Source organism: Ornithorhynchus anatinus, chromosome 11, assembly GCF_004115215.2.
Source record: "Ornithorhynchus anatinus isolate Pmale09 chromosome 11, mOrnAna1.pri.v4, whole genome shotgun sequence".
NCBI lineage: Eukaryota > Metazoa > Chordata > Mammalia > Monotremata > Ornithorhynchidae > Ornithorhynchus > Ornithorhynchus anatinus.
In genome coordinates, this window is record NC_041738.1 from 23,909,019 (window position 1) to 23,936,728 (window position 27,710).

General features: G+C 47.8%; 1 protein-coding gene across 1 annotated transcript in view; it reads right to left on the reverse strand.

Moving 5' to 3' along the window:
* Positions 1-1,396: 1,396 nt before the first annotated feature.
* LONP2 (lon peptidase 2, peroxisomal) overlaps positions 1,397-27,710 on the reverse strand; it is a 139,601-nt gene continuing 113,287 nt past the window's right edge. The window contains exons 12-15 of the mRNA XM_029075905.2: positions 16,283-16,425; positions 7,234-7,441; positions 5,681-5,871; positions 1,397-2,795 (exon numbers count right to left, since the gene is read on the reverse strand). Coding sequence (XP_028931738.1) covers positions 2,574-2,795; positions 5,681-5,871; positions 7,234-7,441; positions 16,283-16,425 — 764 coding nt within the window. The 3' untranslated portion in view covers positions 1,397-2,573. The remainder of the gene's footprint in view (positions 2,796-5,680; positions 5,872-7,233; positions 7,442-16,282; positions 16,426-27,710) is intronic.

Sequence of the window (27,710 nt, forward strand, 5' to 3'; positions counted from 1 at the left end):
CAGAACTGTGGATTTGGTCTCGTGTGGGCTTACCTTTAGGAGAAATAGGCTCCTATTTACTGCTAGTTCTGATTAACTGAACTTCAGACATGCTCGTGTGGTTACCTTGCATCATTTTTATCTGTGACATACTGGATCTAAGTACTGATGGAAATGATTCCCTGCCATCAAAAATTATACATACTGGGGTCCTGCCTGCTTCCCCACCCGAGGTTTTCCTGGTGGTGGCCAGACATGTTCCTTGAAAATCCTCCCCCTGCAGGATTTTTCTGTCCTTCATTATCGTAGGTGCCAGCTTTGCATTTTGCATGCAGGGACAAGGATTTCTGCCGAGACGGGGACTGCGTCGAGACGGGGACTGCGTTGGGGTAACCTCTTTTGAATTTTTCCACTCTGAAAAACCCTCAGGCAAGCATGGCCTAGTGGAAAGAGCATAAGCCGGAGAGTCGGAGGATCTGGGTTCTAATACCAACTCGGCTACTTGCCTGCAGGGTCGCTCGGGGCAAGTCACAAACTTCTTTGGGTCTCGGTTTGCCCCTTTGCAAAAGGGGGCTCAATACCCGTTTCCTCCCTACACCTCTTGGCCCAGGGACTCAGGGATTGTGTCTGTCCTGATTGTATACCTACCCCAACGCTTAAGACAAGGCTTGGCACATAAGCACTTAGAGCGAAGGCCACAATTATTATACGATGGAGCCTTTGGTAGCAAAGGCTTGCTCTGCCCAGGGGAACAACCCAGCAGCCCAAAGTACTAGATTCAAAAATCCAGGGGCAGGGCCTTTTCTACCCCTGTGGACTTGGGTCCCAGGCCATTTTCTTCTTGCCGCATCTAGGAAGCATTTTGACTGTCCTGGTCCTGAGCGCACTTCTCTTGGGAATTTAAAGCACTGTGCCCAACTTGTCTGCTTCAGGGCTCGCTCTACACAACCAGGAACTCTCTTCTCCTCTGTCTGAGGGGAGGAAGCCATGCTAGTAGGGGACGTGGGGGTTTTCCCACTGAAGGGTCTCTGCCTGTGAGATGGCCTCAAGAATGCATACTCATCCCTCTGGGAAGGGGTCTCTTCATCTCATCACCCTTCGGCTGGTCCTGAGGTGCCACTGCAAAAGCTTGTGGGTGGACCAAAGTTGCCCTTTCTGGCTGTTGCCGAAGTCAAGCTTAAAACGTTTTTTGATCAAATTGACTATTTTGCAAAAAAAAAGCCTGGGAGACCCAATTTATGCTCAGGGCTTAAAAAATATATTTTGATGGTATTTCTCCCACCCTCTCTATAAGGTGCACAGATTTCTGACTTTCAAGTGAAATTATTCAAATTCTACAGAACTTGTTCCACTCCTTAATTACAAGTCACTAACTCTTTAATGCCAGGAGCTCAAAAAAAAGGCAGCTGCATTGAAATTGCCTGTTCCAAATGTGTTTTATTCTCCCCCACCCCCTCAAAAATGAAAATGAAATATAAGCATTGAAGCCGGGGCTACTTTTGGAGACCCAGAAGCTAAGTCGGTTGAGGTCAGTCCCTCGTTATCTGAGGCACGGATGGGTCGAAGCAGTACGTTCTGCACGAATGCACTGGTGCTCTCCCTGTTGCGCGTCTTGTTCAGTGTGGGGCCAGCAGCCCTTCTCTAGAGTAACTTTACCTTGTTTCCTCAGCAGTTCCCTGAAGCAGGGGATTGGATGAGTCACGGGGCTGATGTAATAGCCTGGCAATCAACCCAGACGTGTGGTACTTGAGTGGACTCAGAAACCCAGCTGACTTAGGATTCACGACAAACGGTAGGAAATGTTTAGTGCTGTATATAACTGACAATACTACTGCCGAACACTCTACTAGGAAAGAAAAAAAATCCTGCCCGTAACCACCTAGCAATTTACGAGGCCAACTGAGCTCAATTCTCCTGAAAACTACCCTTAAACTCAAGGAGGTGCAATTGTAAACTTGCCTTTGCTTTATGTTAGAGCGGAGCTCTATTCCCTACCCCGCAGCCTGCCCACATGATGGGGGTGCAAAACCCTAGTCACCAAAGCCCCCACCCCAAGCCTCCTCCCTCCCCCGTCAACGCGCTTGCAGTCGATTGCACAGGGCGCCAGTTTTAAATATATTTTTAAATCAACATTGGAGATTGTCCATTTCTACAGAGCATGGAAGACTAGTCCATTTTCTACAAACGAAAACCTTCATTTTGGTTACAAGCAAGAGTTAAGGCATGGACACTTAATCCTGACAGCACAGAGCATCCCAGCTTGGCCCGTCCACCACAACCTAAGCCGGCCGAGTGGCAGGGCCTATCTTCTTGGATAGCCAAATGTTTCACACTGAAAACTGGCTTTATCCTGAAGGTTGGTGAGCCCCGAGGCTAAATGGCACAACTTCTAATTGCTGAAAATTTAGTTTCTAAATGTAGCCATCACCCCCTCATTACCGGGTCATTACTGTTATGATTTAATGTGTCCATTCCTCATACCTGCAACTCTAAAAACCCAAGATGTGCTTAAGTACTTTAAGGTCAGCTTTTTTCCTTTGTTAATTAGCTAAGATGTAAATTTTGTTCATGTGAAAAGATTCTGGCTCATCAGCTTAGAGTTTACTATTCAAGAGCCCTAGACCTGTCTTGACTGAAAAGCCTCCCTCAAAAGCTGCATTAAGAACTTCATCCAGGCAACTTGCTGTGACAAAACTCAGATCCTGCCGTATGTTGACAGGGATCTCTTCGAGGTCTTTCTCATTTCTCTGAGGAATAATAATCTGCTTCAATCCTGCTCTGTGCGCTGCTAGGACTTTGTCTTTAATTCCGCCGACCTGTTATAAGGGAGAGGAGGGGAAAGTTAGGGAGGGCTTTATGCCCCTTTCAAGGAAGATCAGAAAGTTAAAGGAAGCATTTGCTATTTTGTTTTCAAGTATACATCTGGAAAAGTTAACTATTACCCAGGAGAACAGGAAAGTTGGGGTCAGAGGAAATCATTGCTGAAGACATCCCTGCCTAAAGAAGCAGCATGGCTTGGTGGAAAGAGCCCGGGCTTGGGAGTCAGAGGTCATGGGTTTGAATCCAGGCTCTGCCACTTGCCAGCTGTGTGACTTTGGGCAAATCACTTAACTTCTCTGTGCCTCAGTTACCTCATCTGTAAAATGGGGATTGTGAGCCCCACGTGGGACAAGCTGATCACCTTGTATCCCCCAGCGCTTAGAACAGTGCTCTGCACATAGTAAGCGCTTAGCAAATACCAAGATTATTAGATTATTATAGTTGAAATGATGGGTAATAGATGATGTGGATATATCCAAATTCACACTGCAGTGAATTGTTTTCAAAAGGTTTAGTTTAAACTCTTCAGCTGTGGACACTTTCTTGCTAGTAAACTTTAAAATGGGGGTAGCTTCCATCTATAGGCAGGTGGTTTCATGCTGATACTGACTCCTTTATTCTTTTCCCTAGAACTGCTTCTTATTACCTGACTGCCCTCCATCCCCACCCCAATAACTGGTATCTCAAAAACAAAGCCTGACAAATGACTGATGTGGAAGATGTTTCATTAAATTAGCAGAGTTGATGGCTTGAAGCCCGGGTGTTGACTTGTGGTTCTAAACTTACTCTAGCTCAGAATACAGTCCCAATTTAATCAGTCAAGGAGTACACACTGTGCTAAGTGCTTGGGAGAGTACAGGAGGACCGCGTTGACAGACATGTTCCTTACTCACAAGGAGCTTATGGTCTAAAGGGGGAGATAGACATTTAATATAAAATAAATTACAGATTCATTAAGTACTGTTGGGATGAAGGTGGGGTGAATATCAAGAGCTTTTTAAGACGCCATTCTGTTCAAGCAATACCAGCTCTACTGTACCCTTGTCTGCCTCCATTTCTTAGTTGGGTGACTGTCCACTTCTAAAACAGTTAGCCTTGCTCCAGTAAGGCAACATACCACTAAAGCGAAGCACACGCTTGATTCTGACTACAACAGGTATTGTCTCCAGCCCAAGAGTCTTGAGTTTCAAAAGCCTTCAATACTTATGGGAACTAATTAGCCCACGGCCTGATTAACGGTGGAACTGACACTTAAGTTGCCAAGTTATCTCGGACAGTGAGAGAACAAAAAGGAGAGAGAGAGAAAGCTGAATCTGAATTTCATAATCAGTGCTATGAAAATAACTCCCTGACATTCAGCATCTCCGAAAACCTGTTGACCGTATTTAATCTTAATGTTTCTCAAGATGTGAAGACTAGGATCTGGGTCTCACAGTAGATACCTCCCATTTTTGTCAGGGCCTGTGACGTAGAGGGGAGGAGGAGTCACTGTTACAGGATGGGCCCCCTTGGAATTTTTTTTTTTTACTGCTATTTATGAAGTGCTTACTATGTTCCAGGCATGTTTCTAAGCATTGGGGTAGATACCTGTTAATCAGGGTGGACACAGTCCCTGTATCCCTGTCCCACATGGGGCTCACACTATCAATCCCCATTTTACAGATGATGTAATGGAGGCTCAGAGAAGTTAAGGGATTTGTCCAAGGTCACACAAGGCTCTCCATCACCTTGCCCCTTCCTACCTCTCCTCCCTTCTCTCTTTCTACCGCCCACCCCGCACGCTCCGCTCCTCTGCCGCCCACCTCATCGTCCCTCGGTCTCGCCTATCCCGCCATCGACCCCGGGTCACGTCCTCCCGCGGTCCTGGAACGCCCTCCCTCCTCACCTCCGCCAAACCGATTCTCTTTCCCTCTTCAAAACCCTACTTAAAAATCACCTCCTCCAAGAGGCGTTCCCAGACTGAGCTCCTCGTCCCCCTCTACTCCCTCTGCCATCCCCCCTTTACCTCTCCGCAGCTAAAGCCTCATTTTCCCCTTTTCCCTCTGCTCCTCCACCTCTCCCTTCCCATCCCCACAGCACTGTACTTGTCCGCTCAACTGTATATATTTTCGTTACCCTATTTATTTTGTTAATGAATTGTACATCGCCTTGATTCTATTTAGTTGCCATTGTTTTTACGAGATGTTCTTCCCCTTGACGCTGTTTAGTGCCATTGTTCTTGTCTGTCCGTCTCCCCCGATTAGACTGTAAGCCCGTCAAACAGCAGGGACCGTCTCTATCTGTTGCCGACTTGTTCATCCCAAGCGCTTAGTACAGTGCTCTGCACATAGTAAGCGCTCAATAAATACTATTGAATGAATGAAAGGTGTGGGGCAGAGCTGGTATTAGAACCCAGGTCCTTGGCTCTATCCTCTAGGGGAAGGATTTCTTATCTCAAAACGTTTCAAAGTGAAAGTGTATGGGGTGGGGGAAGGGAAATGGAATGGAAAATAGGGGACCTCAGAGGGGACGCCTGGAACACTGACGGATCAATAGTAATGAGCCCCCAGAAACTGTTATTCAGAGTACCTTAAGTGGTTTTGGCCCCCCTCTCCCACACAAAGCCAAAGGCTATATAAAAAAAAGGGGGGGAGGGAACAGGTGGTCTCCAGCCTCATACCCTCCTTTCTTAACACCTGGACTGGATTCTTAGAAAAGTATAGCGAGGTAGAAGGTGCAACAGTTTTCTACCCGCTTGCCTAAAATTCAAATGTAAAAAAGCACATTCAAACTTGCTGAGTAAAGAGTATGGCAGTGGAAATTACTGTTATTAAAAATGAGCGAGCTTAAAAGAAAATCGGTATGCTGAAGACCAGTTCACTTTTTTTCAAGCACCACTTACTGGCAGAACAAGTCCTCTCAATGTAATTTCTCCCGTCATGGCTACATCTGAGCGCACTAGCCTCCCACTGAAAAGGGAGGCAAGGCAGGTTACTATGGTAACGCCAGCAGATGGTCCATCTTTTGTGACAGCTCCAGCTGGGAAGTGCAGATGGATGTCTGTGTTGTCAAGCAGATCAAAACTTCCAGAAGCTTTAAAAAGAAAAGAAAAAAAAAAGTCTTGTAATGTGTCAAAAATTCAAACCTGTTTTACTTGGTCTTTGTTTTAAAAGACAGATAGGAGGAGGACAGCCTTATTTGTTCTGTTTAGCCACCAGAGGTCTTCATCTGGAGGAAATTTTCCGATACATGCTATCGGGTCAAAGTGACCGTCTAAAGACTTGCGTTCGCTGGGCCAAGCGGTTCCTTAGGCATGTGCGTGGGACTCAATTTTTTTAAAATCTGAAGAGGAATGATGTTGAGCCATTTATGGTAAACATTCTTCTGGTTTGTCAGAAGCCACAAACACTTCCAACCCAGAGCTTTCGAGAAGCCCTACTAACCATATTTCTGTCCCTTAAAAAGCCATATTATCCTACGACCCAGGTTAGGTTTTCATCCTCCTATTTTTAGCACTGGGACCCAAGGTAGTCTTAATCATGGGCTAAGAAACTGCACCCAGGGTGGTAAAATACCGCCACCCTGCCCTCCCCACCACCGGCCTTTTCTTGCACTGGTTTGTATTCTCTCTTTCTGAACTTGGGGTCTTCCAAGGCCTCCGTGGTGGAAGACTACAGCGTTGCAGAGAGCTGCAGCATGAGCAGGCCATGGAGAATAGAAAGCAAAGTCTCCTCCCTGGCATGTGGGGGGAGCAGGGAGCAGATTCAGCCACCCAGTGAAAGTAATTGCTACATGAAATAACTTTCCCATGCAGAAGCATCAGAATTCGGGTGGTGGTGGTTGGAGTTTTGTTGCCACATGGTATTTATTGGAATTCAGTAGTTCCTGGACCTGTTTTAGGAGGTAAAAATAAGGCCAACAAACCAAGAACAATCACACATCTTAAAGTGGACTGGAGCTTTTTCATTCATTCATTCAACTGTATTTTTTGAGTGCTTACTGTGTGCAAACAAATATACTAAGCGTGTGGGAGAGGGTAGTACAACAAACTGACAGAGTCCCTGCCCGTAATGAGCTCCGGGAAGGGACTTCTGCCAATCGGAGGACATTTCCCAGGAGCAGCGGGAGCACTGCATTACCCTTCGCAGCAAACGTGGGTGAGTAAGCTGGTAACTGCCCATGCCGCCACAGATCTTTGTTCGCCAATGGATTCGGACTTTCCACGAGTCTACACTTCCCTCAGCTTGGACTCATTGTTCCTTCCGGAAGAGTGTCATCAGGGTATTTTATCTTTTCAATAGAAGATTTCCATTTAGGCATTCTGGGAAAACTCTTTGGTACATCCTGAGAGAGAGGGCCCACCTCCGGCAGGCCGGTTACACAAATGCTCAAACGACCCCCTCGGGCCGTCCTTTCCCACCCCTGCCTTTACTGGCAGAGCCCGGGTCGTCCTACCATTGGTCAGGTGGTATTTCTTTGCATTGCTCCGGAGCCAGCTGATGGCAAGATGTGCCGACTCCTTCATGACATCCCCAAGCTGCCCGGTCAGTGTTAACTGACCTTCTCCATCCATACGACTCGCTTCCACAAACATGATCTCACCCCCCAGGGGAGTCCAAGCCAAGCCGATTGCTACCCCGGGTTGACTCAGTCGCTCAGATACCTGGAAAAAAAATAAATTCACAAACCATCCAGCTGACATACCATTTTTCGACTCCTGACACAACTGTGAGCAAGAATTCTTTGAAGACACTGGGCTAATTTTAATTGAAAGTATTTGGGATTAACATTGCTATTTAATAATAATAATGATGGTATTTGTTAAGCGCTTACTATGTGCGAAGGAGTGTTCTAAGTGCTGGGGGGGGGGGGGGGCGGGGGGATACAAGGTGATCAGGTTGTCCCCTGCAGGGCTCAGAGTCTTAATCCCCATTTTACAGATGAGGTAACAAGCACAGAGAAGCGAGTGACTTGCCTAAAGTCACACAGCTGACAAGTGGCAGAGCCGGGATCATAACCCATGACCTCTGACTCCCAAGCCCGGGCTCTTTCCACTGAGCCACGCTGCTTCTCTATTACGGACACATTCTGCTTTTCCCCCAGTGAGCTTACCTTCAGCTGCAATAAGAACTTGACCCAAGCATCTTCTTTCCTACAGCCATTTAAAGGCAAGGAATTTTAGAAGGAGCTGCCAGCCCCTCTGCATTTTCAGGGCCCTGTGGGGCTAGAACTATCTCCACCCTCGCTTCAGCTCCTTTGATGTCAGAACGATCCTGCCTAATAATCTCAGTGACTCCTAAACTCTCTTTAATGTATCTGTGCATTAGTTTCGGAAAGGGGGTTGAGGGTGGGGGGAGATTAAATCACCAACACATTTAAGAGGTGTTAGTCTTTATGCCCCAGGGACCTAGTTTTCCGAACAATACAGTGGGAAATGTAGGCCTGGCATAGCAAATCTTCCTGTGTACACAGACTGCCTTCAAGGCCTACACAATGAAAGGGTTCCCAGTCTGAGCAGCTTGGCTGTCACACTGTTTCTGAGGGAACAATGTGGCCTGGGCTTCTCTTCCCCTAATGGGATTTCCATCCCACTACTATGCACTTTTCAATTTGAAAACACCAAATGCATCTAGCAAATTCTCATGGGTGGGATACCACCCCTGGGGTTAAAGAAGTGCCCCGAGTCCTAGAATAATTAGAATTTGTGGTTTTTGTTCAGTCCTTACAAATGTGCCAAGCAATGTACCGAGCAATGGGGTAGATACAAGACAATCAGACCTGACACAGTCTCCATATGGGTCTCACAGTCTTAAGTAGGAAACCCTCCCTGTCCTGCCCTCAGACGAAAGTGCCCCCCTCTGGAGCAGGGCACCATCTTGGAGATGGTGAACTTTGGGCACCAATTCCACCTGGAAGGGTTTTGCTCTTTTTAACTTTCCTCATCCCCCACATGGTAACAAAGAATCTCTTTTTCTAGAGTTAAAAATGAGTGAACAACTGTTAACACCACAGCGGGTGCTCCTGCTTTCAGGCTAAAGAGATGGACAATATGGCTAGGCAACTGAATCCTAAGCTCCCTCTCCAAAGGCTGGGCTGCTTGCAGAAAGCTTGCTAGCTTAATTACTGAAATTAGGTGACACATAACTGCAACATATAAGCAATCAAAAGTTGGTGCTTATATGGAATCCCATTAAATGCACAGCTACAGCCCCACTCCTTGGGCAACACTGCCCCTTATTTCTTGTCTTCTGACCTCATTTTCAGTTATCTTTGCGTAGGAGCAGAGGGCTCTGGGAAGCCAGAATCCCGAGCAACAGTTACACAGCACAATCGAGTACGGCAACTAGACGCTAGCTAAATCAGATACGGATGAAAGCTGAGACCACTACCCGCCCCTCAGGACTGCATGTCCTGAGCTTCCCCATGCGGGTCCTCGCTGCTTCTTGGCAGGAAGTTCTCAAACACCCACCCATGGTTGATGCTCTTGTCCTGAAACGCACTAAACGGAACCTCACCAGACAAGGTTTTCTCTTTCCCAATTTAAGACTCCCCTCCAAGCAGTGGTGGGGGAGCAAACCAGGGTCTTGGTCTTCAAGAAGGGACAGCCAGTTCTTAAATGTGTTTCTCCTTGGAGCTCTACACCATTTGCAATGGGGCGGAAAAATCATTTGGCCGGATGGGCAATTTCTCAAAACACGGATGCTTACTCTCTCCCCCTTATAGAGGAGAGATCAGTGCTAAACATCTGCTTGCCAGAATAATACCGGAGGCCCCAAAATAAACAAGCCTAAGGCTCTGTTTGATCTCCCTGCTGCCTTAGAAGTCCAAGCCACAGTTTTCCAACACTTCATTTCTAGTGGCCTTGGATGCCTCCAACTATGATTTCTCTGCTACAATAGAAGAGGAACTGAAAGTTGAGACAAAAACGGGGAGGAAGGAACCATGAACAGCCAAAACAACTAGCTGAGCTAACTTTTTCACTCAACTAAATAGTCTCTTCTAACAATTGAGAGGAGGAGGGGAAGGAAAAATGAAAAATACCGCAACAGTTAATGTCTCGCTGCATTTGCCTGAATCCAATCAAAGATGTCTGCTGTCGGTTATCTATTTGAGATTTCACTATGATAATAGAGACACCAGGTTAATTAAAGAGAAGCAGAAAACCTTTTGAGTCTGTTGCTTATCTGGACTTGGAATCATACTCAAGATCACACCCCTTTCTGAATCCCGCAACAAAAGATCACCTGGCCCTCCTTTTTCAAGGCATTCAGAGCATTTCTCTTAAGAGTATCTCCATTGGGGGGAATAAGGGTGGGGCAGAAAGGGAAGACTAAACAGGAGTTTTAAGGATAGGAAACAAACTCCCTTCTTGCCATATTAGCTCTACAACATTTCACAATTGCCTGCTAATTGAGGCAATTCCCCTACTCCCAAATCTGGTTTAAGCACCAATGTGCTTGTTACCAGACGATTTACAGGGTAAGGGACAGTTTCCACAGCTATTTCAGAAGAGGTCATTCATTTTTACCATTCGTGTGAGAAGCAATCTGCTTTTGGTGGTCATAGGGAAACCTAGGATATCAAATGGGGATTAAAAGTGTGAGCCCATGTGGGACAACCTGATTACCCTGTATCTACCAGCGCTTAGAACAGTGCTTGCCACACAGTAGGCACTTAACAAATACCATCAATATTATTATTATTCCACAACTTCATTTTCGGCTCCCCAGTACTAACACCACTCTGCTTAACAGAAAAAGAAGGGCCGTGACCAGATTTCATCTTAAATCGAGATCTGTTCCAACCGGAGAGGCCTCAAAGCCTCAGGAGGGTCCCAGACTCCATAGCAGGGCAGAGGCCTCTCCTAGCCAGAAATCCTCAACTTGATCCAGCTAGCCCTCCAGATGGCAGATGAGTGGCCGGCTCATGTCTGAGCCCAATTAGAAATGAGCCTCAGTCCAAAGGCACCACCTGGAAACGAACCAGGTTCTGTTGGCCCATCCGAGCTCAAGGGCTTGGCACTAGGGGACTGGACCCAGCCTCGGCTGGACTCTGTATGGGGAGAATGAGGATTCCTGGAGCTAACCTCAGTTATCAGTGCTTTGGCTTCAACCTTACTTTGCTATGTATTATTATCACAGTTGTTTTTTTAATATGAATCCTTCATGATAACACAATCATCAACTCAGCAGTGCTCACATTGAGTCCACCAAGTTCTTTGGGGGCCAGTCTAAGGCTAAACATGTGAAACCACCACAGAGGCAGCACCTGGGATATATTTTTTTTTTTTAAAGAGGCAAAATGCTCTCACTGCAACTATTTATTTATAGCTCTGCAATGGGGTCAACAACTTATTTTCCTAGAGTGCTGGATCTCCAGGTCAGGGATCTGTTTCTTAAGGGAGCCAGGAGACGATTCCCCAAAACCAAGGGTGGAGTGAGCCCACCCACATGAAAAGGGGCAAAGCAGTTGCCACACTTAATCAAGCCCCGAGGAGAGTCGCAAGTCCATGATCTGAGGTAATAACGCCCCAGCTGGGCCAGGTGGTCCAGGATTCACTAACGATAACTCTGTCTCAGCCAGACAAAATCCATGCACCGGGGACTGATGTCTGGGTGCGGGGCTGGGGGGAAGAAAGGGAGAGAAATGGAAACGGTGGCTGCACTAATGACCCAGCGGTTGGGACCCGGACGGACAATAGTTTCAGTTACTATTGGTGCTTGGTGAAAGTCTGCCCTGGGCATCCTCTTTTCTGCCAGCCCCCTTAGGGGCCGCCAGGGCAAATGCAGTATGCAGAACGAGCAGTGAGTGGAGTGTTGGGAATTGGTAGGCCACCTTTGGGTGGCGGACTTGTTTGAAAGGCTAAACTGCAGCCTATTAACAATACATTTGAAAAATACAAATTTATTCCATTAGGCTGATGTTTCTACCTCACTTCAGGTCTGGATCCATCTTTGAATATCAAATCTTCAGTCCCTTTAACAACTTAACTCTTTTTTCCTATCGGTTCCTTTACCTTTACACAGCGTGCACCCAAATCGGAATGCAAATTTTTAATTACAGGCTGTTCCAGGTTTCTTGCAATGCCATTGAAAAGCCTTTTAAAAATCTACTTTCTCCAGCCAAAGATTCCTTGTCCTCTAGATACTAAATCCATAATCCCTGCCAATGCACCCAACTGGATATAAACAAACAGCCATGAAATCATTTTCCATGAAAAGCTTTTCAGAAGGAAACTGCAGCTAAAATTCTTTTCCCAACTTCTTCACTTTTGGATGAATCAACAGTGCAACAGAATCACAGCAGAGTTTCACAAAGTATTTCCTTTAGGTAACACCAAAAAACTCCCAAAACATTTCTCTTCTGTGATTTCCTAAGAAAATACCTGTCATTGAAGAAAATATTCACCAGAAAAATTGTTTTGAGGTATGGAAACGCTGTCTAAGAGACCAACCAGTATTATTTTTAAGGAAGGCTGCTCGGAAAGGTAATCTACTCCAGATCTTAAAGCTCTATTACTTCACTACTAACTGCCGTCCTGGCCTTACAGCATTCTGTACCTGTCCCATGATATCCATGATATTTTAGCTACTGGGGATGTTTGAAAGATAGGGGGTATGGGGGTAGGAGGAAAGGAACTGGTGAGAATTCTTGAATTAAATAAGGACACTCATTTTCACAGTTGGATCTAGGTAGGGTTCACTGGTGCATTAAGGCTTTCAATCCCATCAAATTCATCTGCAGGGGCAACTCTGAGCTTCCTAAAGCTTTAATTAGGGGTTGTAAGATTTCTACCGACTGAAGAGAATCCGAAGTACACTCCAAACACTCCTTCAGAAATGACATTCAAGTGGGCTGTAGTTCCGGGGCCAGAATTCTGAGTAGCACAACAATAGACACTTCCGGTTTCAGTGGTTGCTTTTCTGAGATTGGGATTAATAGAAAGACGGTCTGGGAATAATGTAGACCTTTGTTCTCCTCGGTCTGACTCTTCGCTGCCTCAACTGTGGTTGCCCATAGAACCAAAGCGCTTGTCGAAGGGGTCAAACAATACACCTTTTCATAATCTGGAACCTCTGTCAACCCCCTAATTAAGTGCTGAGAACCCGGCCTGCCTGGATCATGTGGGGAAGCCAACCCTGTAATTAGGGGCTTAAAACACTAATAAAGAGTTTGCTAGTCACCTTTAAGGGAGTCCCCCAGGTATGCTGGATCAATGGAGTTATTTGCCACTAAGCCATCCCTGCTGGATCACGTCTAGTGAGAGCTTGGCAATCGAGGCAGCCAGGCTGTATCTTATTTTCACTAATTACAGACGGCACGGCACCACTCAGATCAGAGGGGACACTTTCTATCCTAGGCTGTCACAAATCAAGTATCGAGCTCACTGGGAATGCCCCCGGGGACCTGGAGTCGGTTTCTCAGCGCAGGCAGCCCCTTCTGCCCTCGACATCAGCCCCAGAGGGCCGATGTAGGCTTCACCCCAACCCTTCCCCTTTGGCCGCTCTCTTCTGGGTCTGGACGCTTCCCCTTATTGTAAGCTAGAAGCAACTGCTGCTAGCCTAGACAGGGGAGGTCCTAGGACAGTAGTCATCCAAGAGAGCAGAGAGAATCTCTTGGCCGAGACAAGTCATTTCAGTGAAGGGGTGAGAGTTACCAGCCCATCATCTGCTCTGGCCTTCTGGTTGCAGTGAGCCACCACTGTGGGCTACACAGAACTGGGTGAAGGGAGAAAGTAAACAGGCGCCTTTTGATTGACATGTGAGAATCTGTCAGTCCCAAGAGATGCAGAGAGAATGGTTCTATGTGGAGTTACACGACAAAATCAGGATAAGGTCATCAGTATTTAGCCGTCCAGATTCAGACCATTCACAGTGGGTGGACTGAACTACAGGGCCAGATTCCATGAGGAAACTGAATGCTTCCAGTGGGGATTGAGTAGAGCTGTGATGGATTTTTAAGACTTCCAATCTAGTCTCCTTTGGCTTTTATCTTGTCTCTGTGCCTGCAACCTCAGCAAAGTCTCTAAAACTAATACCTCCCCGCAATCTTCCCCGTGCCCCGCCCCTTCCCCCTCCCCCCAGCAAAATCTTGGATAAGTATAAAAGTCTACACACTCTTATAATATGCATTATTCTCTTCTTTTCATTCGCCACCCTAATCTAATCACTCTCCCCAAATCTAATGGGATGCTTGATCTTTTACCAGAAGACATGGAGAGAAAGCCTCATGGACCCTGCCGTATACAAAATCACAGATTGTAACTTCCCCCTCACCATGCAGGGGGTTCTGAAATTTCTCCAAGCAGTAAAAGCAGAATTTCCCAAGATAAGACCTTTTTCAGCCTGGACCACCAAAGAGCTGGTCAAGCCCTGTCACAGCGAAAGCACTTCGAGACCATGTTGTTTTAAGAGCTTAAAAAAATCTGCTTCTAACATCCTGAAAATCCAGGGAAAGCTCAAATGAACCTCACTGGTTCCTTGTCCCAGGCCAACTTTTTACGATCCAAGGGAAGTGATCTGGTTTCATTGTTTGCAGTCCCATTTCCATAGAGAGCAGAGGATTAGCAGTTGAGCAATCTGAAGTCTAGTCAATCTAGATCATTTACCCAGTACCTGTGTGCAGAGCACTGTACTGAATGTTAGGGAGAAAATAATGGAATCGGTAGACGACAAAAATCCCTGCCTCAAAGAGTTTAAAGTTGAGTGGGGGAAACAGACACTAAAATAAATTCCAGAGAGTAGAAGGAAGGAAAAGGAAATAAATCAATTCATGAGTTAGTGCAAAAGCAATAGGGTATGCAAGATAGGAACTCAGGTCTTGTGTAAGTGGTTCCTTTATTTAGGTGGTGCAGAAGGGCTGAGCAGGCAGTAAAGGAGAGCAATGTCAGTGAGAACCTTCTGGAAGAGATGTCCTTTCAGAAGGGCTTGCAAAATCCCTTCTGAAAGGGAGAAGCGGCGTGGCTCAGTGGAAAGAGCATGGGCTTTGGAGTCAGGGCTCATGAGTTCGAATCCCAGCTCTGCCACTTGGCTGTGTGACTGTGGGCAAGTTACTTAACTTCTCTGTGCCTCAGTTCCCTCATCTGTAAAATGGGGATTAAGACTGTGAGCCCCACATGGGACAACCTGATTCCCCTGTCTACCCCAGCGCTTAGAACAGTGCTTGGCACATAGTAAGCGCTTAACAAATACCAACATTATTATTATTATTATTAAAATGGGTACAGTGGTGGTGTGTGGAGTAGGTTGGTTTGAGGGGAGCGGAGAGTGTGAGCTGAGGTTTAGTGGGAGAATGGAGTACTTAAAGCAGGACGGATAAAGCTGATTGAGTGATTTGAAATTAAGGGGTAGGAGTGTCTCATTGTAGCTGGTTTGCACTTCCTGAACAACCTGGAACTCTCCTTGTCTTTGGCACCCTTATTTCCTCATACATAAACTGGAGAGCTACCTTTTTTTTTAAAAAAAAAATGGCATTTGTAAAGTGCTTACTATGTACCAGGCACTGTACTAAGCACATTGAGGTAAATACAAGTTAACCAGATGGGACACAGCCCTTGTACCACAGAGGGTTCACAGTCTTAATCCCCATTTTACAGATGAGAGAACTGAGGCACAGAGAAGTGAAGTGACTCGCCCAAGGTTGCATTGAAGACAAGTGGCAGAGCCAGGATCTGAAGCCGGGTCCTTCTGACTGCCAGGCCTGCAGTCACTATCCACCTAGGCCGTGCTTCTTCTCCGCCTACCTTCTGACAATCTCCTCAGGACAGAGTGAGGGCAAGTGAGATGAAATCTGCGAATCTCTCTGAAAGAAGTGCCCTCAAACCTGCAGTGTCTCGAGGCCCCTCGAACGATGTCTGGTTCCTCGCACGGCCTCATGCGTCTTGGGGAAGGGTAGAGCCCCATGTAACCCACGCCTGTCCCCTCCAAGCTCATTTCAACCAGCTCCCTCATTTCTCCTCTGCTCAGCGGAAGGATTCGGAGCCCTGGCCCATCAGCAGACCGTGACCACGGACTGCGGTTCGGAGGGGGGTGTGGGGGAGAGGGGGAGGAAATGGGTGGAGGCATTCCTTCCAGCCTGAAGGAAATAAAAACAATGGAATCATAATATCCTGAAGGAAAGAATCTGGACTAAACAGGCAGCATACCCTGTTCAAGAGAAGTCTAAACTCGGCTCACGTTTTTCAGCAATTAGTTCATCCCTAGCTTTTCCCCCTTAGCTCAATAAATCCAGTACTGCAGCAAGTGGTTAAGAAGCAAAGGGGGAAATCTAGAGATACTGCTCCTGTGTGCCTGGATGCAGAGAAAAAGGCAAGGCCACGGCCTCTCGCAGAAGGATCCTCTGTGCTGGCGGCCAGCGGCAGGCTGGGGAGCCACCTCGGTGCGCCCGTTACAAATTTAAAGGCCAAAAAATCAGAAGGCCAAGTGACCTCAAGAATTCAAAATCAGGAACCACAAAGCAAGGGTCGAACCAGATGAAGACCAAGATAGAAATGAGAAACGGTCACCTCCATTTCATACATCGGGGGTCCAAGGATGTCCTTCAGGGCATGGAAGTCAATCAGAATGGGCATTTCCGGGGGGAGGGCCAAGTCAGCTGTGTCCCCGATGGACTCGGTCTTGGCATCGTCCAAGACTTGCTCTTTGCAGCCTAAAAGGAGGAGAACACAGTTTTACAATCTGTAGCTGCTCGGCCCACGGAATGACCAAGCCTAGAACAATTAGGAAAGACATTTGTTCACTTAGTGGTGCCCCACTAACTTAAAACATGTTTCAACACATCCTACTGACAGAAAGTTCAGAAATCCTATTTCGGTGTTTCAGGCTTGCTTCTGTCCCACCCTGTAGAGGGGAGAGGAAGAAGGGGGAGGGGGAGAGGGTGTGTTTGTGTGTGTGTGTGTATGTTTTCTCGGGGGCGTGGGGGTGTGCATGACTCGGGGGAGGGATGTGTCTGGGTGGCATGCCTTCCCTGGACCAACTCACAGAGAGGTTTCTAAATTGGTGAAGTTTGGGCCACGGTCTCAAAGTTCAACCCACCAAGGATTTTGCCTCCCTATTTTAAAGATAAGGAAACCGAGACCCAGAGACGTTAAGTGAGCTGCCCATGGTCACACAGCAGGCAAGTGGCAGAACAAACATTAGAACCCAAACCTGTACCCTTTCCATGAGGCTACAATGCCTTGTGAGACAACCCCAATGGGCTGTAGCCATTCACACAGTATTGCCCACTCCAGACTTCTCTTTGAGGATCAGCAGAGGCCACAGAGTTGGACCTCCCAGGTTGGCCTTGGCCTTACGCCTCTCGCCAGCTGGAACGTGACTCTCCGAACAGGATCTGCTGGGTAGGGATTTCGCTGCCAAGAGGTCGGGTTGAGATCCCGGGAAAAGCAAGTCCTTTTGGGATCTCACAACTGCTGGTTGTGAGATCCCAAAAGGCTTATTTTGGTTAGGAAGAGAAGTTAACTCCTCAGACCACCTTGGCTGTTTGTTTTTTTTTGTTGCTTTTTTAATTAATCCTACTCTGAACAACAACAAAAGGAGAAAAAAAAACCCCAAATCCCAAAGACACGTGGCCCATAAACATTACATGGCAGGGTCAGGAAGAATGGGGAGAGCTAAAGTTTCAACTGGTTTTTTTTCAAATGCAGGAAATGGTTGGCACCACTCCCTGTGACTTCTGGCCCTGGTTTTCCTCCTGGCCTTCTCAACAGCCCTCCGGGCTACTGACCCTTCCTGGGACGCTCCCACTTTTCAGTTCTCTTTGTTTTATTTTCTTCTCCTTCCTTCAACTCCCCCATCCAATTCCCAACCCCCCAGAAGGTCATCCCTCCTCAGCCTAATCTCCAGGGCCCAAGAACTCCAGGATTGCCACCGGCTGAATCACCAGTGAAACAGGGGAGAAAATAGACGACAACCCAGCAAGGTCCTTTCCCTCTCACCGGCCTCCCCATCCCTCCCCATTATTTTTTCATTCTCATTTATATTCTCTCTCTCTCTTCCCCTCTCCAAGTGTCCAAGAGGGAACTCTGGCTCTATTTCCTTCTGGGACTTTCTTGGCCCAGTGAATGGTGTGTGGGGTGGTGGGAGGCAGGAGATGCACCAGCGGCCTAGAGCAGCAGGAGGAGGTGGGCGGCGGAGGAGGTGAGCAGAGTTCGAAGGGCCAGGGAAAGGAGAGGGTCTCTGCTCGCTGCTCAGTCCCGAGTGCGCTTCCTGGCGCTGCCGCTGAACTTGCAAATCAATCTACTCGGCTCCCTTTGGGACTCGAGAAGACACTGCTGGGTTTATGTGCTCTCGTACAATTCAGAGGGGGCTTAGGGCAGGCAGGAAAGAAGGGACAACTATTGTTCAGTTAAAATTAATCAGAGGGGAAGAGGTGGGGAGAGGGGGAGGCGGCACACACACACACACACACCTGTACGAGGTCACTGCCCCCCTAAAGTGCTCAATTCAGAGGGGCACTGGCAAGCCTCACAATGCCCAGAAGCACTTGTGAGTGAGCTCCGGCCGGGAGAGCTGACCACGTGCTTTTCTGAGATCTAATTACTGTTGCCAGCCTGTATTATGCTATCACAGGGGGAAGCAATGCAGAATGGTGAAAGCCAATCCACAATTATGTAACACCCGCTTCAGGACGCCCGATCTTTTTCCACGGGTGATGCTGAGTTCTGTGTGAGGCCAGAGAAGAGACTTGCGCTAAAGCGGGAAAGAGTTTCTTGGCGGTGGTGGAGGTGGGGGATGGGGAATAGAGGGAGGGGGGACTACTTAAACATTTAAGGCAACCAGGCCTCATAAAATGACTGGCAATCTGCCTTGGGCTATAGGAGCAGCAGCTGGGTTACGAAAAATTCAATAAACTTGGAACTAATCTACATTTCAAGATGCGGCTGCCACGGAAGACAAGCGAAGGGCCTGACGGACCACCGGCACGTCGTTCTCGGATGCTGCCTCAGTCACTCTTAAATTGAAATGAGACCGGGTTTCCCGCTGCTGGAGAAGAAACATAGCCTAGTGGAAAGAGCACGGCCCTAGGAGCCAGAGAACCTGGGTTCTAATCCCGGCTCTGCCACTGGTCTGCTGTGTGACCCTGGGCAAGTCATTTCACTTCTCTGTGCTTCAGTTAACTCATCTGGAACATGGGGATTGAAACTGGCAGCCGCACAAGGGACAGGGACTGTGTCCAATGTGATTCGTTTGTATCCACCCCAGTGCTTAGTACAGTGCCTGGCACATAGTAAGTGCTTAACAAATACCATAACAATTAATAATACTAATATCAAATACTAATATAATAATAATAAAAACTACCATGAAAAAAAACCTCAAAATGAAAAACGGGACACCAGAGGTGGGAAAGAGGAAGCACCGGCCATATGGCAGCACTAATCCTCTTCGTGCCTTGGGCCCCGGCCGACACTTTGAGGTGGAGCACGGGGTGTGAGGAGAGAATCGTTTCAGGTCTGCTGTTTGCAGTGACTGGAGAAGGCATCACTCAGTCCACCCTTCAATCAGCAGGCGGAAAGCCACCCCCACAGACGTAGCCCCTTTCCGTGCAAAATCCGTTTAGCGTGACCGATTTGAGGGTGGTGAGGGAAGGAGACTGGGCACGGCCCGTTGGCCTAACCTGACTTCCCTCTCCCCAGTGCCGTTCTGAGTCACGTTTCTTATTTCAGGGGAACGGCCCCAGCGCGCCCCATCTGACGTCCCCTGTTTTCTTCCCCGGCAGCAGAGGCCTGAGGCCCAGAGCCAAGTCAGGGTTCCCAAAAGGGGGACGCTGTCCGCGTCGCCCTGCATGGCTGCCGGGAGATTGAATGTTTCGGGATTTCAGAGGGGAGACAAAAATCTCCGCAGGACTAAAAAAAGCCCCCTCTCCATGCCCCTCCTGCCCCATCACTTCCCCCATACCCCTCCCGCTATCGTATTGGAACAGTACAATCTTAATATACCACGCCCTTCTCCGGGGCTAACAGCAGCACAGCAGTGACAGCTGGATTAGTCACAGTACTGAAAATAAACAGAAGGAAAAATGCTGTCTTTGGGCTACAGAAAATGCCCGGGTTTTGCATAATTGAAAGGGAACAGAAGACTCCATTGATGCGGGGAGCCCGGCAGCGCACCTCCCCCACCCCAAAGGAATTAATGGCATCCCCGACGTGGGGTCTCGGGCTGTGAGGATGAGGGGGGCTGACCCGGCGCAAAGGGAAATCGTTCTTCTTTCTCCCCACCACGACGACATCTTCCAAACCAACCGAGGCAGGCAAAACTCTCAGGATTGAAAAGAGGACCTGGGCCCGAGGGGCGGCCTTAGGGTCGAATCACCAAACGGGGTCAGTCCGATGGACTTCTAATTCTGCCTCTGCCCCTGCTTCTCTGTTGGGCCTGGAGCAAAGTCACTTAACCGCTTTGTGTCTGGGCTTCCTCATCTGTAAAACAAGGATAATTACACTGACCTCACAGGGGGTGCTGGGAGCATTAAAGAATGCTGCCTTAGCACTTTAATATGCACAGATGAAAGGCGCCAAATTATACTATTAAATCACTTTTTAAAGCAATTACCTTTCTAACGATACCGGGATGACGGTCAAACTTGGCCCTGCCCGCCCCTACCCCAGTGTTTCTCCCAGGTGGATGGGCAACTCCCTGCAGGCCCAGGGGGAGTTTCAAGGGGGGCCCATTTGCCATTTGGCTGCTCCCCTGTGGCTTGGTGGCCGGTGACCATTTGCCCACGGGGAGCCTGGGACGCCTGGACCTCAGATCTGACCAGCGGGGTCCGCTGCCTCCTCATGATCAGGACGTCGTGAAAGCGTTCGCTCACCCCCCCGCCCGCTACCGGTGCCCACCATGGTGGCCCAAACTACAGGCCCAGTGGAAGTGAAGGTCAAGGAGCCCCCTGGACTCGTGAGCCGCCGTGGCTGGCCGACACCGTCCCTGAAAGCAGAGCCCAGCCCCAGGTGGACCTCTGGAGCCCCTGCCTGATCTCGGCAATCGCTCTGGGCTTTCACTGCTAGGACTGCCAGGTCTTCGACTTTCGCTAACGGGAGCAATGGCAAACTTCAATAAAAATATTGTTGTTTCCCACATTTGGAAACCGACCAGGAAAACAGAGCCTCCTCAGAGAAGCAGAATTATCTCAGAACAATCTGTTTTCCAAAGTAGCTCGGCATAAAAAACAAACACTGATTCCCCAAGATGCTTCAGCTGAAGAGTCTAATTTGTGAAATTCAGTTTATTCAGCCACAGGAGACTATATCTCAACCATGGAGAACAGTCCCAGGCCAGCTAGCACTTCTAATTAATCAGAGTATTGACACAAAATGGTTGAAACCCACGAAAAATGTGTGGGGTATCAAAGATTTCAGTTTTCTCTTCCCCTCTCTACCCTTCCGTCCACACCCGCCTGCGTTCGGTCTCAATCTGGCCTATTCCCCACTAGCTTGTGCCTTTCCCGGGTGGAGCACAGCCTGCCTCCAATGCAGCTCCCTCCCTCTCTCGCCGCCTTCCCAGGCTGAGGTGCAGCCCCTGCCATCAAGGCCCTTCTCGGGCATGCACCGGGGGGAACGGGGCCCCCTGGCCCAGTTGCTCTCTTGATGGCAGATTCTTCTCCAAAGTCCCTTTTCTCTATTTTTCTCTCCCCCCAGGGGCTCTTGGGTGTCCACTTGAGTGCCTGTAGGCTCTGTGACCCTTTGCTCCCAACACTCATGCCAAATTAACCCACACCGGGGCTGCCACATCTCTGGAAGTGGCAGATAATTCTCCAGGAGGCTCTGGGCCCGGGAGAATAGGGCAGAATGGTGGATGCTCCCGGAAGTTGCCCCCGGAGATCTGCAGATATTTGAGCTGGACCACAGGAAGAGGCCGGAGAGGCGGACCTGGCCCCAGCTAGTAACCACAGCTATCCCGAGAGGAAGCTGTGGTGACAAAGTCCTCAGGAGGAAGGATCAGGTTCTTTCTCTGACTCGCTGCTTCATAGGAAATGGCCACATGTCATTTTCCACTCCCCCCTCCACCACCACAGGAGCATGGTTTCAATCAAAGCACATCTAAGAGCAAAAGACTCGCTCTGAAAATTAGACCTGGGAAATCTGTAGGAAGAAAAAAAAATTATATGAAGGAAAAAGATCTAGTGGTTCCACTCAGTGGAAAAGCTGCAAGGAGACAGAGTCTATTAACATGGGGCTGGGGGGTGGGAGGGGGAGGGCTGAGAGGGGGGAATACTAACCCCGAGGGGAAACGGGGAACAGATGCCAGGGAAAAAAAGCCTCACACAATAAACACAACTCTATTCTCTATTCACTCCCATTATCTGAATGAACATGAAACCACCTCACCAGAGGCCCCTTCTCCTTTAGGCATCTGCCATGTTCTTCATTCAAGCAGAAGGTTTCTGTTCAAATGCAGGGGTCTGACTCTCCCCCCCACCCAAATTTCCCCAAGAGCCTCTAGCTCCCATTATCGCCCACCAGCAGGGAGGATCTGGGCTGCCCCCTTCTTCCGGCCAGCACCTGGAGATCCCATTCCAGCGAAGCCCTTCGGAGCAATCCTGAAGAGCGCCTCCTTCCAGCCACAGAGATGAGGATAGGCAGTTGGCAGAGGACAATGCTACCCACTGTACCCGGGATCCAGAGAGAGCCCACGCCGAGAACCGTCGGTTCATTCCTGGCCTCCCCTTTCCCTCTCCATCTGTTGCCCAATTGTACATTCCAAGCGCTTAATACAGTGTTCTGCACATAGTAAGCGCTCAATAAATACTATTGAATGAATGAATAAAATCACCTGTGGCAAAAACTCTCCTGAGGAATTCGGTGCTCTGTCCTGGCATTGATTCCCATACAGGATTTTTGTTTACCAGTCTGCTCCCTCGTTGGAGCAGCCAGGGCCAGGTTCTGAAATCTCAGGTCAACGCGGAGGAGAAAAGGAAGCGACAGGGAGTTCTCCTCCAAAAAATTCCAAGGGCCTTTGGATGCTGAATCCACTCGGGGCTGATGATGTAGGTTCCAACTTCCTCTTTCCCCCAATGGCCAACTTCAGACTCAAAAAATTGTTGGAAGGGATTTTTGAAAGGTGTGGAATTAATCTGCTGTTATTTTTGACACTAACTGTAGTGCTTAATGACATTAAATCTAGCACCAGAAAGAACGTCCTAGCCACTATTTCAGTTTTAAGAATAATGTTTTACATCAATACTAAAATGGCTTAAATTATTTCTGTGAACTGGCTTCTGGAACAGACGTTCTTTATTTTAGGTTCAGGTGTGCCACCTGATCATCGTATTTATTCATCTCCTCCGCCTCTCTCCCCTCCCCCATCCTGCTCTGCAGACACTGATATCATCGATGAAAACGAACTGCGTTAACAAAGCTGTGCTGGTGCTTTATTCCTACCATTGCTCGATTACGCTGTCTGTTACTACCCTACGAATGAATGGGCTGCCCTCCTTTCTCATCCACTTTGGTCCTCTTGAGCAGTTATTATACAGACTTTATGGCTATTTCTGGGTTGAAGTCAAGTCGGAAAGTCCATTGTGACTGTGTGTGCAGACATCAGCAGTAGGAAGGGGCTCACTTTGAGTACGCTAATAATTTGGGGGGTGGGGGGTAGGGAAGGATGACCACGGGCATGAATCAGTGACAGGGAGTGGTGCCTGTATCTCATCTCCTCAGCGTGTGTGGGTGCACATGGTTTCAAGCTAGTTTTTACATGTTGCTTGGCCTGTAGCTGGGAAGGTGTGTGGTTGAGGGGTGGGGAGCTTGCTTACAGAGTACAGCCAGGAGGGCAAATGGGGTGTTTTAACAGATGGGGCCTCTATGGGAGAGAAAATCAGACGGAGAGAGATTAGAGATGGCTGTGAAGTCACCGTTTCTCAAGAGATCCTAGAGTTAAAGCTCAACCAGTTCTAGGCCCTGCCTTTCAGAAAGCCTCCTTTTGGGCCAGTGGCCGGTGGGGAGGGAGATGGGAGAGGACTGGGTTTATTTATCCCCCAGACAAGACGGTTCCGTGTGAACCTGCTCCATAATCTTGGCCTTAGGTTCACGGCTAATCCTCTCCAGAAAATGAACTTTCCAGGTGGAGGGAAGTGACTGAGGTTCAAGGTTAATGAGTCGGGCAGCAGGGGTTTGAGCCAGCCAATTTCCATTCTGGTTTTTCCAGAAATCGCCTTGGAGGGTGAAATTGGCAAGCGAGAGGTCCTGAGGTACCTACGTGTCTGCTGCAAGCCCGGACTGGCCCTTCCTGCCAAGGTACTCTTGACCCGCCCTGTGGCAGCTGTGGGACTAACCAAGCTCCACGCTGGGCAGATGCGCCCATCCTTCCCCTGCGACCTGACTCGTTTGGTGACCGGTGGCATGTAATGGCGGGTCATGTACGCAGCTCTCAGTTTCCAGTTGGAAATGCCCACCGATTTTCAACTCCAGAGGGGGACACTGCCTAACGAGGCCGAAGAGCCCGTTGGCTCATAAGGCCTGCTGGAGTCAAAAGAGATGAATATAAACAAACATGAATGACAAGACCCGGAAAACTGTTTTCTCCCTTCCTTCACCTTCACTTTTGCCACTCACATGGGCTAAATGATTTTGGCGTATTGACTTTTTAATCTTAATTTGCTTTCTAAAAGGCCCACGCGAGCTTGTGATCTCTTCCCCCAAAGGGCCCGTTGTGAAAGGCTTAAAAATCAATACAGAAGGAAGGCGGCTACGGCACACACAGGTCCTGCTTCAGGAGCCTGGCTGGCCTCTTTTGCCTACAGCTGCGGCAGCAGCAAACGGCACCAGATTTGTCTTTCTTTAACGACGTGTCTACCTGACTGTGTCCCTCCCTGTTCTGGGCAAAGCACTGGAACCCCTTCTTCTTGGACGCTTCTTTTAAACAGATCAGAAGCTAAAACTGCACAAAGCCATCTGCCTCGTAAGAAAAATAAATCACATCAATAAGCATTTCTTTTGTGGAAGCATAACTCAATTAGGAAGGCTGGTTTGATAATGCGCAACAATGACATAAACCAAAGACCACTCCATCTTCCACACAATTGATTAAATTGCCCTTTGACCTCCCTGAATACATTACACATTATTAGATTTATGTGTTCCAAAGTCCAATTACAAGAACCAATAAAAGGGCGATCCTCTGCTGCAGAGATCATATTACATCTCCTGCTTCTGCTATTTTAGAGCATATCTTGACTATGAAGAACATAGAAGGTGGGCAATATTATATTAGGTTTTGGTTATGATTTCAGCTGCAAGTGTAAATGCCTGGCCCGCAACAGCACATTGCAGTGTGAGGGTGACATCGCATTCAAATCTTCATTTAATACAAATTTATTTAGATTTGGAGAAATGTTTTTCTTTGAGTTTAAATTTAGGATCCAAATGAGTCTTGAGACCACGAAAGATTTGTTACTGTCCAGATCCAACTAGATTGCAAGTTTCTTGGGGGCAGTGATCAAATACACTACTGTCTTCTCCTAAGCATTTACAGAAGGTGCTCAATAAATGCTGCTGAAGGATTTTGTTTCCACTTTCTTCAGACAGCCAACTCAAGCCAATTAAACAATATGTTAACAACTGTACTTCTCCACAAGTCCACTCTACGCTAAAATGGCAGTTTAGTCCCACCTGAAGAAGATTTCCTACGTCTGGCTGAGTAAGTAGTCATCACCATCAGAATACCAGTGGAATAGCTAGTCGGTGCTTGATAAACTGGGAAAGCAATCTGGTAACTAGAACCTTGAAGATGCTTGAGAAAAATCTCCCTGTGTGGTGGGAGCACTGTATAGGTTGACATCTGTCCAAACTCCAGGTTTATAATAATTTATTCAATTCCCTGGAACTAAACTCCATAAGCTGAAATTTCCAGAATTATGCTACCCAGGATTTAGGAAAAATTTAGGTCACTTTTAATTCATCTTTAGAAAACAGCCCACAAGATCAAGAGCGCCAAAACCACAACAGCAACTCAGTGCCCTGTTCTAGAAGGGTCTCTTCTCATCATTCTAACAAGGCATTACTTCAGAAATAAAAAATGTGACATCGGAGTATTGTAACGATCCAAAACAAGCTTAGCCAAACAATTTGGTCTGTGGTTTTTGGGTTCAGAAGCATACGCAAATTACTCTCTATTCATCTTCTGAAGCCAGCCAGAAAGGAAGGTATGGATTTGGGTTAGGATTCGTGAAGACTTGTGTCTGAGACAGGGGGCCAAATGATGGAAATGAAAACCTCTAAAAATCCACTTTTAACCAAATTTGGCTCGGAGCGCTTTCAAGTCCCCTGATGGGAAACATATACCAAAATTCTCAAAAGACAGCAGTTAGGAAGACTGCTCATCAGCTACTGAAGGAGACTACACATGGAGGAGATGGAGTGTTATCTGGGCCCAGGTCAGCTTTCCATATCCTGGGAGCCAGTCAGTCGATCATATTCACTGAGCTCTTACTGTGTGCAGAACACTGTATTAAGCGCTTGGGAGAATATGAAACAGACATTTTCTGCCCCAAACGAACTTACAGTCTAGAGGGGGAGACAGATATTATAAATTAGATATGTACCTAAGTGCTGTGGGCTGGGAGGCGGGGGGTGAATAAAGGGAGCAGGTCAGGGAGACCGTGGTTAACGGAAATCCACAAGCACCGCAAAATTCATCTCAGATATATTTCAGCCTCTTTTACCAGCCAATCTTTTACCAGAAATGGGGTCGGCAGTATTAAAAAAGAAAAAGGGTGATATGGGCTTGAGCATCATTTTCTTCCGAAGGTTCCAACAGGTAGAGAAATGAAGGTGGCAGGAGAAAGAACTATCATGCTTATCAACCTATGCCTATCAACGGCCGCACGAATCTAAAACTTCTCGCTCCGGGCTTCAAGGCTCTTCCATCACCTTGCCCCCTCCTAAATCACCTCCCTTCTATCTTTTTACTGCCCACTCCATAGGCTCCACTCCATTGTCGCTCACCACCTCACCGTCCCCCGTTCACACCTATCCCACCGTCGACTCCCGGTCCACATCTTCCTGCTGTCCTGGAATGCCCTAGCTCCTCACCTCCGCCAAACTAACTCTCTTCCCCTCTTCAAAGCCCTCCTGAGAGCTCACCTCCTCCAAGAGGCTTTCCCAGTCTGAGCTTCCCCTTTTCCCTCTGCTCCCTCTCTGCCCCCCTTCCCCTCCCCTGAGCTAAACCCCCTTTCCCCTCTTTTCTTCTGCTCCTCCCCCCCTCTTCCCCTCTCCTCAGCTCTGTGCTCATTTGCATATATTTTTATTACCCTATTTATTTTGTTAATGAGGTGTACATCTCCTTGATTCTGTTTATCGTGATTATGTTGTCTTGTTTTTGTCCATGTCCCCCGATTAGACTGTGAGCCCGTCATCGGGCAGGGATTGTCTCTATCTGTTGCCAAATTGTACATTCCAAGCGCTTAGTACAATGCTCTGCACATAGTAAGCGCTCAATAAATACTATTGAATGAATGAATGAAAGTGGGAGAAGAGGAGAGGAGAGTTTAGTCAGGGAAGGCCTCTTGGAGGAGATGGACCATCAATAGGGCTTAAAAGGGAGGGCAGAGTAATTGCCTGACGGATATGAAGAGGGAGGGCGTTTCAGGCCAGAGGCAGGACGTGGGCGAGAGGTTGGCGGTGAGATAGACAAGTTTGAGGTACTGTGAGTCGGTTATGAAAAGGAATAATTGGTTGCTTTTAACCACTTGCTGCTAACAGTAAATTTTCTGCCTTTGGGTGAAAGTCACAGCCCCTCTACTTTCCCAAGAAAAACAGAAATGAATTAGGTTTCAGCCAACCAAATCCCATTTCAGCTACTGAGAGTATCAGCAGGAAAGCGATGGCAAATGATACACTCAGAAATAACCTGAAAATATAAACCAGATAGGTATTTTGACAGTGGTTCAGGTGGTATGCTTCAGGTGAGGGACCAAAAGGTGAAGTTCCCTGAGGTGGC